General features: G+C 45.3%; 1 protein-coding gene across 3 annotated transcripts in view; it reads right to left on the bottom strand.

Annotated features, from left to right (window-relative positions):
- Window positions 1-4,167, bottom strand: part of stk40 (serine/threonine kinase 40) — an 84,025-nt gene extending 79,858 nt beyond the window's left edge. The window contains exon 1 of one of the 3 annotated variants that reach the window (XM_055656077.1): window positions 3,941-4,167. In XM_055656077.1, the coding sequence (XP_055512052.1) occupies window positions 3,941-4,081 (141 nt within the window). In that variant the 5' untranslated portion in view covers window positions 4,082-4,167. Of the gene's footprint in view, window positions 1-2,014; window positions 2,288-3,940 lie in introns of those variants that run through there. The other 2 variants (XM_055656078.1, XM_055656079.1) reach the window with 2 other exon arrangements.
- Between the last annotated feature and the right edge of the window lie 9,019 nt (window positions 4,168-13,186).

Genomic DNA, 13,186 nt, shown 5'->3' with positions numbered 1-13,186 from the left:
GCCGGGAAATACGGTACTCCTCTGAAAAAGTTCACCCCCTTTATTGCACAATTAACACTGTCTCTGTGAGCATCTGAGACTATCAGGAGATCGCACAAATGCACGCAAGCCCCTCTTCCGTCTTACATTGCCACAAAATAAGAGACCATCCAATTTGAGAGGACTGAGAGCCAATAGCCATACATATTCATACAGATACATATCCATAATAGCTGATAAATAGAAATGCACTAATAAATGGTAGTTACAGCTCTCCCATACCATAAATCTCACTGCAACCATCCAGCAGGAGGTACAGGAGCCTGGTGTCCCATACCATCAGGTTCAGGAACAGATATTATGCTACACCATCAAGTCCTTGAAAAATTGTGTTTGCAGCTGTTTTATATAGACTGGTACACAAAAACAAAGTTTCTAAAAAATTGTACCCCAAAAAAAAAACTAGACATTATTGCAAAACACTGAGAAGAGTCTATAGGCGACGTTGCGGGTCAGCTCCCTTCTTTAGACTGAAGAGTCCTGATCCGAAATGTCACTTTGTGTTCTCCAGATATGCTACCTGACCAGCTGAGTTACTCCAGTACTGTGCCTTTTTTTGTATTAGCCAGCATTTGTAGTTCCATGTTTATCCATGGTGACACCAGTCGTGGTCCGTAATGTTCCATTGTTGAGGTAGGATTCCTTCCACCGCAATGACCCATATCTTGCACTATCATGAACATTTTTTCTAAAAGTGCTTCACACTAATGGCTTGTGTTGCAGTTAACTTTCTGTAATAATTTTTACATATAATTTGTTTCTACATCTTTGTCTGAATCTAAGTGCCCGTGATGCTGCTGCAAGAAAGATTTTCCATCACACCTTTGTATCACCGTACTTGCGCATGTGATAAATTTGACTTGAATTCATCGGATACAAGAACCACCCTCACTCCAAAGGTTGTCTCTCCAAAGGTTGTCTCTCTGGATTTATAGACCAAAGAAAGATTCAATGCAGACCTGCTTTAATTATGTTGGCCTTGCATTAATTCTTCTCCGCTTTCAATTAAATTCAACATACAAAATTATTCAATTTCAAAGTACATATTAATTAGGAGAGGTCACAGCAAACCATAATGAAAGATGAGCTGGAGCTGGCAGAAGAACAAGGAGGCAGGGACTGGCAATGGTATGTTTTGTCACAGTGAGAAACATGCCCAGGGAGTGAGCCAGGAGAGCTGTCAATGACAAAAAAAGGAGACATGGGATGGGGGGTTTGAATGCTGGCCAGCCTAGGGCACTGGGGGAGGGGGACACACCAGAGGGGGTCAGTCAGGGCATGGGTGGGGAAAGGGGGGCGTCAGCAATAAGGGTGGGGGGGCTCAACCAGCCACGGGTGGGGAGGGGTAGTCAGCCGCAAGGTGGGGAGGGAGGGGGAAGACATCCACAAGGGTGGGGGGGGGCAGTCAGCTGCAAGGGTGGGGGGGGGGGGGGGGTCAGCTGCAAGGGTGGGGGGGGGGGCTGCAAGGGGGGGGGGGGGCTGCAAAGGGTGGGGGGGGGGGAGTCAGCTGCAAGGGTGGGGGGAGGGCTGCAAGGTGGGGGGGGGGGGTCAGCTGCAAGGGTGGGGGGGGGGTCAGCTGCAAGGGTGGGGGGGGGGGGGGGTCAGCTGCAAGGTGGGGGGGGAGCTGCAAGGGTGGGGGGGGGGGGAGTCAGCTGCAAGGGTGGGGGGGGGGGGGGGGGGGGGGCTGCAAGGGGGGGGGGGGGGGGGGGGCTGCAAGGGGGGGGGGGGGTCAGCTCTGCAAGGGGGGGGGGGGAGTCAGCTGCAAGGGGGGGGGGAGTGGGGGCTGCAAGGGTGAGGGGGGAGTCAGCTGCAAGGGGGGGGGGAGTCAGCTGCAAGGGGGGGGGGGAGGCTTCAGTGGGGGGGGGAGTCAGCTGCAGAGAGTCAGCTGCGGGGGAGGGGGACAGTCAGCTGCAGCGGCGGTGACACGAACCCCCCTCCTTCCCCAGACCGCCCTCTCCCTCTCCCACCGCCTCACCTCGGCTCCCCCTGCCCCCTACCGCCGCTCCTCGCCACTCATTCCAGGCCCGCGGCTCCCTCTACCAGTCCGGTCTAATCCGATCTGTCCGCCGGGCCCTCGTTTACCGAACGCTCCTGCGACTAGAGGTGATCGGCGGGCAGAAGGAGTGCGGATCCATGCGGAGGCGGCGCGGAGGGAGAGGCGGCGTTGATGTCGGCGGTGGACGCCATCCCCTCACGGCTTCGTCCGCTGCTCCCGAGCCCCCGGCCTGGCAACGGACGTGACGCACGCACACGAACTGGACCCGCCCCCTCCCCTCTGATTGACGGGGCGACCCCCTCTGAACAGCCAATAGCGGCCCGGTGCTCCGGGGCGGGACTTCCTCGGCTGTAGACTGACAGCAACAGTACCCAATCGGAGGCGAGTATGGGATTTGGGGCGGGACATGGCCACGGACTGACAGCGGCCTCATCCAATCAGGTGGTCAAACCGAAGGGTTGTGGCTTTCTGGGCTGCAGATTGATACCGGTTTCACCCAATTACAGGCGTATATTGGCCCGGGGGCGGGACCTATGGAGCAGTTTGACAGCGAACTCACCCAATCACGGGTGGATAACGACCAGGAGGGCGGGCATTTGCTTCTCCCGAAATAGACCTGGGAAAGCGCTGCGAGGATGCCCTGTGCATTTAAATTACTCAATGCGCAGTTTTAAACACAATAAACCATGCTGAGCTCATTTTACACCTTTGCAAAATGTTAATTGAATGCATTAATTTGCAATTGAGGTGCACTTAAAATCATTTCATCGAGTTTCAGGGATTTATGAATGTGGGCTTATACTCCCATTTGCTGTCTTAATATAGCAGTAAGACAGGAGCAGCCTGGAATAGAGTTTGCATTTGACCCTTTCATTCTGGGAATCAGCATCTTTAACCAGGCAATTTATACAGACAGAACAGACAGTCAGGCTTTTTTTACCCAGGGTGGAAATGTCAAAGACGATAGGGCGTAGCTTTAAGATGGGGAAAAGTTTAAAGTTGTACTTTTTTCAATTTATTTTACACACAGGTGGTGGGTGCATGGGACCCGCTGACAGGGTTAGTGGTGAAGGCAGACACGATAATAGTGTTTAAGTGGCTTTTAGATAGACATGTTGATATGGAGGGAATGGAGAGATGTGGTATATGTGCAGGGAGAGATTAGTTTATTTTGGGATTAAATTCGGTACGGACATTGTGGGCCGAAGGGCCTGTTCTTGTCCGTGCTGTTCTAATTTTTCATGGATACAGTGAATGTCACGGAAAAAAAGTTCATAACTGTACTCAAGTATGTTTGGTAGCCTAGAGACAGCAATTGCAATTCCGATTAAAATCGATACTTAATGTTAACCAAGGTATAAAACCACAAGCCCTTCGCTTAATATTTACATTGGATCATTTAAAGGTTGATTTAACGTTTAATACCTCCTCGCAAGCGCTATTGAATGGGCTGAATTGTGATGAAATATCGATTCGGTCACAATGAGGTGCAGTGTTTTCGTGATACACCTCTCACCACGTTGTCAGCGACGGTCTTTTTAAACTTCGCTTTAACAGATTTTAAAATAATGTTCATGGGGGGAAATTCGTCCCAACCTCGTTCACATTCGTTTTCCAGATCCATGCGAATTAAAATTAGTTTTTTTTTAAAGTTGTAATTTGCATCTTTAAAACTTTTAAACGGAATGGGAACTTTGTTTGTATATGGGTGGTTGAGAAAAAGATGGGAATCGGGGAAATTTCACGATTTCTACAACAGCCGCGACCTCAAACGTCTACTGTTTTTATAAATAACTTGCACGATTTGAGCCGGTTGAGATATTTGCAGATTAGTCAAATTCCCCCTCCCACACAGAGACACACACAACACAAAGCGTTGAAAGGTGAAATGTTTGTTGTACCTACCACCACGAGCCGCTCTCGCCGCGCTTGCTGGAGTCTAGACACAGACATTTGACAGTGTTTCCATTTTTTTCCGTGATCCCTCAAGGTCTGCTGAGGCTTAGAAAGGTCGCAGATATTTTCCTTGCGTGTGCGATGCCGCATGAATCCGCTCACATTTCCTCCCTTTGACCAGGTAGTTAGTTACAAAGCACTCACACACACAGATGACACGCAGCCAACCCAGAGAGCAGACGCCCGCAGCCAATGGGCAATCCTGAGATGTTACACAGTGAGAACCAATCCAGTCAGCTGCGAGACTTTAACAACTATGCCCACCCCCACAAAACAGGTAGATCAAATAACCATTGGATAAATACAGCATTTGAAAACGGAAACCTGTTGGAACTGCAAGGCAGGCTGTGTGCAAGCCCAGACACTGGGGTCGAGCTTATATGTGTCAACACATTTTAATGGATGGATTTGATATTATCTAATACTTACTAATATTATATATTAAAGTGTATGGACTGGACTCTCAACCTGAAACTTCACCCATTTCTTGTCTCCATAGATGCTGCCTGACCCGAGTTTTTCCAGCATTGTGCGTCTTATCTTCGGTGTAAACCAGCATCTGCAGATCAATGGTTGGTGTGGTCTCGTTCAGCCAATGGGCTTGTTTCCATGGGGCTGTAAAGTGTGAACAAGTGTAAGGTGTGAAAATGATATCAGCTCTTCCAATATAGTCATCAAGGGTAACAATGGAAGCTGCGTTCAAAAATAAAATATAGTGGAAGTTGCAAAACAAAAATAAAAACACAATTCTGCAATTTAACAGCATTTGGTTATTCTGTATTTAAAGCCCTATTGGGTCTGTGTACCATTGTATGTAGCACATTAGTACCTGCACTGATATACAGCACTTTGATCAACGTGAGTTGTTTTTAAATGTGCTATATAAATAAAATTGACTGACTTTTTACCTGCCTCGATTCCAAATATCGTATTGACCATAATCGATAATTTATTAATACAAGCTTTGATTTATAATGACTGTAACTACAATTACTTTTTAGAGGAAGAGACATTGACTCAACTTGCAGATTTTCATTAACTTCTGAAAATATTAAATTGTTGTAATATCTCCACCGAATAACCAAGTTATTACCTAAAGGTTCTCCTTCATTGTTCTCCATTTCCCACCAGGAGAAATAGCATTTCTCTACCTCATCAGGTTCTTCCATCATCTTAAGCACCTCAACTTTATACGATCGGATACGATACAACTTTATTTATTCCCGGAGGGAAATTGTTCTGCCGACAACACACAAGGTACACAAGAAGTTTAAATTAAAAGTGAAAACAGAAAGAAAAGGATAAGCGGCTGTTGGCTGGCTGCCGTGTTCATAGCGCCTTCACCGGAACACACGATCACTGCATGGCTCACCAGCAATGACCAGAACCTGCAAAATGGATGCATTAAAGAAAACTCCAAAAATTCCTAATCTCTTTAAGCCTTTGCTTTTAATGGTCTTTTTTTTTTTTTAATTTGATCTGTTTTCTTATCAGCTGACCTAATACTACTTGGCTTGTAATGCCAATTCTTGTTTGAAAATACCCCCCTCTGAATTGCAATCGGAATTTCACATTTCAGATCATAAATGTTTCATTTTCTTGGAGAATTTTTTTTAAATAATGCCAAATGCAGGCAGGTGTGACTGGTGTAAATGGGACACATTGGTATGACTCCATGACTATAACGCTAATGGTTTGCAGCAATCAAGTGGTTGTATCACAAGCTACTCCCTTCTACAACTAATGTGGCATAGCGCCACTGTCAGTGTGAATAGATTACTTTTCGGGTTGAGACCCTTCTTCAGACTGAGATTCAGTCCAGTTCTGAAGAAGGGTCTTGACCTGAACCGTCACCCATTCTTTCTCTCCAGAGATGCTGCCTGTCCCGCTGAGTTACTCCAGCATTTTGTGTCTATCTTCGGACCTGTTTACATGCTGTATACATCTTCTAGTTCACTTCTAGTATAAACAGATAAACAAGTACCAGAAAGTCATAGTGTAACACAGAATGGAAACAGGCCCATGTGATCTAATCTTCTGGACTAGTTTACCATGCAAGATCTTGTCAAAGGCCCTGCTAAAGTCCATTTAGGTAAGCTTGCTTAAAGTAAAGAGAAAATATTTATTAAAAATTGAAAAAAAGAATATGTAAGGCAATAAAAAGCTATTAAAAGAACTAATGATTGAGTAAGTAGTCAACTTAGAATGTCAGAATGCGAGTAGACTAATTAATCCCTCATGCTTGTCACGCCATTCTATCCATTCATTGATAATCACAGGCATAACTCTAAAAATCAATAGCCATAACACTAAATTAACTATATTTACCCAATTTAGCCGATTCGTTTCCACAATCCTACTTCTTGGCAGCACGGTGGCGCAGCGGTAGAGTTGCTATCTCACAGCGCCAGAGACCCATGTTCAATCCTGACCTCAGGTGCTGTCTGTGTGGAGTTTGCACTTTCTCCCTGTGACTGCATGGTGTTTCCTCTGGGTGCTCCAGTTTCCTACTACATCCGAAAGATGTGCAAGTCAATTGGCCTCTGTACAATTGCCCCCAGTGTGCAGGGAGTGGATGCAAAAGTGGAATAATATTGAACGAGTGTGAATGGGAGATGAATGGTCAGTAGGCCAAAGGGCCTGTCTCCATGCTGCATGTCTAGTGTGCCTGCATTTAGTAAGATTTTTACTGAACTGCATGCATAAAAGAAATGTCACTGTACCTACGCACATGTGACAGTCAAGTACAATCGAACCATTAAACCAAATTGAACGAAAGAGAAAACTCATGTCAACCCATTAAGTTACTTGGTAAAATTATGGTATTGCAGAGGCCTTCTGTTCAAGAAGCAGAGGTGGGGTTCTTACAGTGAGGAAAGTCCATTCCTACACTTTTACTATGTGGTTTAGAAGAGCAACCTCCCCTACTGACCCCACATGAATGATAAATTAAATGCATCCATCGGGTTCTGAACTGGCCTGGTTGCTCTTCGTCAAGCGGGAGGGATAGAGAGGACTTTAGCTCAATCTCTCCTGGTGTCTGGGTTTGTGCGACAGTGGAGAGCAAAGCCATGATTCTTTAACATTGACTGACTATTGATGAATACACCCTGCTGAACATGGCCCTATATCAAGAGTCAGGGGTCAAGCATGTTTTATTCTCATTTATAACCAAGACAGAACAATTAAATTCTTACTTTGCATAGCACTCTGTAAACAATACAATTCAGTGTATACACATACCAATATAGTAATGAATGCTACAGAGGCAAGTTCATGGTTCTACCAATCTATCATGGGATTGCTTCACAGACATGTTACACCAGGCACTGAAGGAGGCAAGGTAAAGATTAGCAAAAATTCCTGCCACTAATTGTTATCTGGTGTCCAGCCGATAGTTTTATACCATCAGAATATCCCCAAAGCACTTTATCACCTGTGAAATATTTTTGAAGACGTCAATTTTTAAAGGTGATTTGCCCACTGCAAGGTCTCCAGTATGATCATGACTTTATGTTGATGGGTCTTGGTTTATGTTGGAGGTCATGGGCAGAACACAGAGGTAACTTTCCTGCTCCTGCTAAAATTATGCAGTGGAATCTTCTACATTTCCTCAGATGCCAAATGCAGTCTTTCTATTGCAACCATATCTCCGATACAACATCATTCTTCAGTAAACCACAAAGTGCTGGAGGAACAGATGTGGCCTGAACCTTTGAGTTCCCAAGTGTCCATATAACTCTCTAGTACTTCACTGGGTCAGCCTAGCTTTTGTGCTCAAGTCTTTAAGTGAGATTTTAAGTGAGACCACACCAGAAGACACTTCAAAGTATAATTGAGAATGTTCATGATAGACATTCCTGTGATCAAAAGTGTCCTGGAAATGCACACACTCTGATTTAAAGCAACTAAGCACAGAACTGATGGTATGCGATCCTGCTGATTCAATAAGGTTATGGCAAAAGGAAATAAATGGTTTTACTTCTATTTGTAAACCAATGAATTCTGAATGAAGAAATTAAACGGAGAAAATTCCATGATAAATAGGATCGTTCAGTGACTAAAGGAGATACACGTTATGATCTGAGTTGTCCTCATTCATTCCATTCTTGGCCTGAAGAAAAACTGTAAATTTATAGATAAATACTAGACCAACTGCAGACCCGTTGGGTCTGTTCCCCCAATGTGGGGGGGCGGCATGCAGCGTCACACACTAACTACCCCCCCCCCCGCACTCACGCTAATGGAGGGGAGGAGGGGGGGGAGAGAGAGAGAGAGAGGGGGGAAAGAGGAGGGGAGAGGGGGGAGGAGAGAGGGGGGGGGGGAGAGAGGAGGAGGAGGGAGGGGGAGGAGAGGGGGGGAGAGGAGGGGGGAGGGGGTAGGAGAGGGAGGGGGAGGAGGAGAGGGGGGGGGAGGAGAGAAGAGGGATCGGGGAGAGGAGAGGGGGGGGGGAGGGGAGAGGGGGGGGGGAGAGGGGAGGGGGGGGGGGGGGAGGGGAGGGGGGGGGAGGAGAGGAGAGGAGGGGGGGGGGGAGAGAGAGAGAGAGTGCCTTTTTACTTCAACCCACACCCAAACAACCATTAGCAGGCAGTGCTTTTTTTTACCTTTAACCATATTTTCATTTTCAAACCAAATTAAGGGTACTCACCGTGCTGTAGACATTTGTCAGTGTCATTCAAAGCTCTGATTGAGGCACACCACTTGCAGAGACTGATTGAGGCACACCACTTCCTGGTTTTATAGTCGCTCCCCCTCCCTCCAGCAGGGGCAGCAGAGAGAATGGGGAATGTTGTAAAGACATTAATATCTCTGTCAATTTTCATCGACGGGAAAAATCCTCGGCACATACGCGGCGGAGGGGGGCTCTGAGCGAGGTGGCCAAAAATGACGGCCGTAGGTGGCGGCGTACTCTCAGAAACCGCAGCACAGAAAGCCGAAACCGGTCAAGAACAGAGTTTTAGTAATATAGATAATTCAGTCTCAGAAACATAGTACAGGTACTGACGAGATATCAAACCATACAGAGCTAAATTGACAATTGGTAATTGACATTACAGATTTAGACTCTGATGGACATTTACTCCTACTGGAGTATTATCATCTCAGTACAGACTAATTTGAAAACCACGATAAGAATAAGGGAATAAGTAAGTTAACCGCACATAGCCTGTAATCGTTGATAGGGGACAATTCAGGCTCTAAACATAGTCCAACGCCCAAACTGATAACCAAATTGACTCAATCAGGCTTTGCAGCATGGCATATTTTGGATGTGGGAGAGTTTCAGCCACATCTAAAGACCTCTGACTGTGCGCAGTGACCTTTAAGCCCATTGAGATATGCTGTAGCATGCCTGTTATTATATGTTGTAGCTCAACCACAAATTAATGACTGGGGAACGTGAATCACTAGCAAGACTATTTTGTTGCTCCAGAAACACACCTACTTATTTTCATCTTTTCTTACATTTTTATGCCTCTCTTTTCTCCGTTGCACAAAGAACTATTATTCGTGTAAACAAAATCCAGCGAGCTTTCAACTTGCTCCCAGGCTCAAAGCTGAATTGTGCGGCATACCATCGGGATGATCGCGGTTGGAAAATAAGTATATAATGTCTTCCTTGAAAGCTAAACCAGAAGACATTTAAAAACATAATTGAGAGGATTCACAAGGATAGACATTCCTGTGATCAACAGTGCCCTGGATATTCCTGAGGAAAACGAGAGGATTCAAATGAGAGGTTGGTGAGGGTGAGGATAAGTTATTAAGAAGGAACTGCAGATGCTGGAAAATCGAAGGTAGACATAAGTGCTGGAGAAACTCAACGGGTGCAGCAGCATCTATGGAGCGAAGGAAATAGGCAACGTTTCGGGACGAAACGTTGCCTATTTCCTTCGCTCCATAGATGCTGCTGCACCCGCTGAGTTTCTCCAGCACTTTTGACTACCTGTGAGTATGTTAGTTCCTCCAGGCAGAGGAGAGTGTTAGTTGAGGAAAATAATTGGGTCTCTGTTCTGGCAAGAACTAAAGGGCCCTAAGACCTTTCTGGAGGGGAATGGGGATGTTAAGGGATGAACATCCATGGTAAAGCTGAGGCAACGGGGTTCTAGGAATGGAAAGGTATTGAAGTGTATGTGAGGTGTCTCGGATGTAGATCAGAAAGCACTGGATGAGGGAAAACAAGATGGAATTGAGGTATTTGGAGAATTCCTGAGTCTGTGGAAGGGTTCCAGCCCAAAGTAACATCTGTCCATTCCCTCCAGATGCAGCCTGACCCGTTGAATTACTCCAGCACTTTGTGTTTTCCTCAAGCTCTCTGGTCAAATTGGAAGGCATCGGAGATTCTTCCATCAACCAGAGCGACATAGTTCTAGGCATAACAAACTGCAGGTGCTGGTTTACAATTTTTCATTTTCAGTTATGGTTCAAGTGAATGCCAGCCTTGGTTGCAGAGATGCCCGCCATGCATTTGGAACTTCTCTGGTATGAAACATGACAACTTTTCCTTCCTTCATCTACATTTACCCAGACTTTGTAATCCTGGTCTCTACCCACCCTTTAGAACAATATGTAAACCCAAAGAAGCAACAGGAGCCAAAATGACAAAATCTACGATGCTTTGGTTTAGTTTAGTTTAGAGATGCAGCATGGAAAAAGCCCTGTCGGCCCTCCGTGTCCCCACCGACCATTGATCACCCATGCATACGAGTTCCATGTTATCCCACTTTCACATCCTACACACTAGGGGCAATTTACTGTCGCCAATTAACCTACAAACCTAGCGTCTGTTTTTCAATTTCAAAATTAAATTTTGTTCAAATTCAACAATATATACAAACAAAACCCTGCAAAATCTCTTGACACATTCTCAGATTGGACATTCAATAGTAGACACAAATAGACAATAGACAATAGGTGCAAGAGTAGGCCATTCGGCCCTTCGAGCCAGCACCGCCATTCACTGTGATCATGGCTGATCATCCACAATCAGTACCCCGTTCCTGCCTTCTCCCCATGTCCCTTCACTCCTCTATCTTCAAGAGATCTATCTAACTCTCTCTTGAAAAAGTGCTGGAGTAACTCAACAGGTCAAGCAGTGTCAGTGCTGAGATGCTGCCTGACCCGCTGAGATTCTCCAGCACTTAGTGTCTTTTTTTGTCAACCACAATCCACATATCCTTGTTTATACATTCAATAGTGATATAGTCAGTAATGTTCACACCTGTCTTTTAATAAAGTACTCTTGCCATTTATGTGCCCCCCTCTGGGGTCATATCCCCCCCCCCCCCCCCCCCCCCCCCCCCCCCCCCACCATTGCAATGTGGATGGAGCAGCAACAAAGAAGAACTGGCAATATATTTCCAATTCAAGAAGGTGTAGAACTTATAGCTTCTTTGCTCCAATGGCCTTTATTATCCTTGAAAAAGCAAATGCAAGAAACACAAAGTCATGGGTTACCTCTCCCACACCATCTTTTCCCATTAAAGCATGATCCCCATTGTCAGGCCAGCATTTATGTGAGAATGGCTTAGGTCACCCTGGCATTAAGAAGTTCTCCAGATTTGAGGTAAGACGTCTGTCTACTCTCCAGTAGCATTGTTAATGGACAAGAGTATCCTCGATCAGTGGCTCACCACCGCCTTTTCAATCAATTCAAACCTTGTCTGTGACACCTATTTCTCAGTAGAAATGAATCTTGTTTTTTTGTGTGAACCTCAAGTTTGAGTTCAGGTTTATTGTCATGTGCATGTGTACAATGAGGGACAGGTACATGAAACATCTCGCTTGCAGCAGCATTACGGGCACATAGACAAACACACCAAGAAAACAAACTGTGTCTAAATTATGCATCAATTACATCTAATATTGTAAAAGACAGAGGGCCGTGCATAAAAATCTAGTGTTCAGTGCAGAAATATAATTTTAAAATAATTTTAAAAGTATGTCCATAGTAGTGGAGACACAAGGAACTACATAGAAACATAGAAAATAGGTGCAGGCGTAGGCCATTTGGCCCTTCGAGCCTGCACCGCCATTCAATATGATCATGGCTGATCATCCAACTCAGTATCCTGTACCTGCCTTCTCTCCATACCCCCTGGTCCCTTTAGCCACAAGGGCCATATCTAACTCCCTCTTAAATATAGCCAATGAACTGGCCTCAACTACCTTCTGTGGCAGAGAATTCCAGAGATTCACCACTCTCTGTATGAAAAATGTTTTCCTCATCTCGGTCCTAAAAGATTTCCCCCTTATCCTTAAGCTGTGACCCCTTGTTCTGGACTTCCCCAACATCGGAAACAATCTTCCTGCATCTAGCCTGTCCAACCCCTTAAGAATTTTGTAAGTTTCTATAAGATCCCCCCTCAATCTTCTAAATTCTAGCGAGTACAAACCGAGTCTATCCAGTCTTTCTTCATATGAAAGTCCTGACATCCCAGGAATCAGTCTGGTGAACCTTCTCTGTACTCCCTCTATGGCAAGAATGTCTTTCCTCAGATTAGGAGGCCACAACTGTACGCAGTTGCTGGAATCTTATGTCGAACACAAAGCCCTGGGGATCATGACCCGAAATGTCACTGGTCCTTGTCCTTCACAGATGCCGCCTGACCCACTGAGTTACTCCAGCACTTCATTTCCATTACAGTACAAGATGCAGAAAAAAGTAATTCAAAGATTACATAATGTAAAACAAATAGTTCATTCCAGAATAATAGCATACATCACGTCGTTTTTAATGTGATTTTTCAGAACACACTGCCTGAAGCGGTGATGAAGCAGAAACTCACACCATTTAATAAGTTCAGTCAATTCAGTTCAGTTTATGGTCATGTGTACCGAGGTACAGTGAAAAGCTTTTGTTACATGCTAACCCCAGTCAGCAGAAAGAAAACACATGATTACATTCGATCCATTTCACTGTATAGATACATGATAAGGGAATAATGTTTAGTGCAAGGTAAAGCCAGCAAAGTCCAATCAAGGATAGTCCGAGGGTCATCAATGAGGTAGAGAGTAGTTCAGCACTGCTCTCTGGTTGAGGTAGGATGATCCCGTTGCCTGATAGCTGCTGGGAAGAAACTGTCCCCGAATCTATGGGTGTGCGTTTTCACACTTCCTTTTCACATCTCCCTTTTGCCTGATGGGAGATTAGAAGTATCTAATCAAATACTTGCATTGCCAAATGCTAGTAAA

Source organism: Leucoraja erinacea, chromosome 26 (genome assembly GCF_028641065.1).
Source record: "Leucoraja erinacea ecotype New England chromosome 26, Leri_hhj_1, whole genome shotgun sequence".
Taxonomy (NCBI): domain Eukaryota; kingdom Metazoa; phylum Chordata; class Chondrichthyes; order Rajiformes; family Rajidae; genus Leucoraja; species Leucoraja erinaceus.
This window is presented reverse-complemented; position numbering and strand designations above follow the sequence as displayed.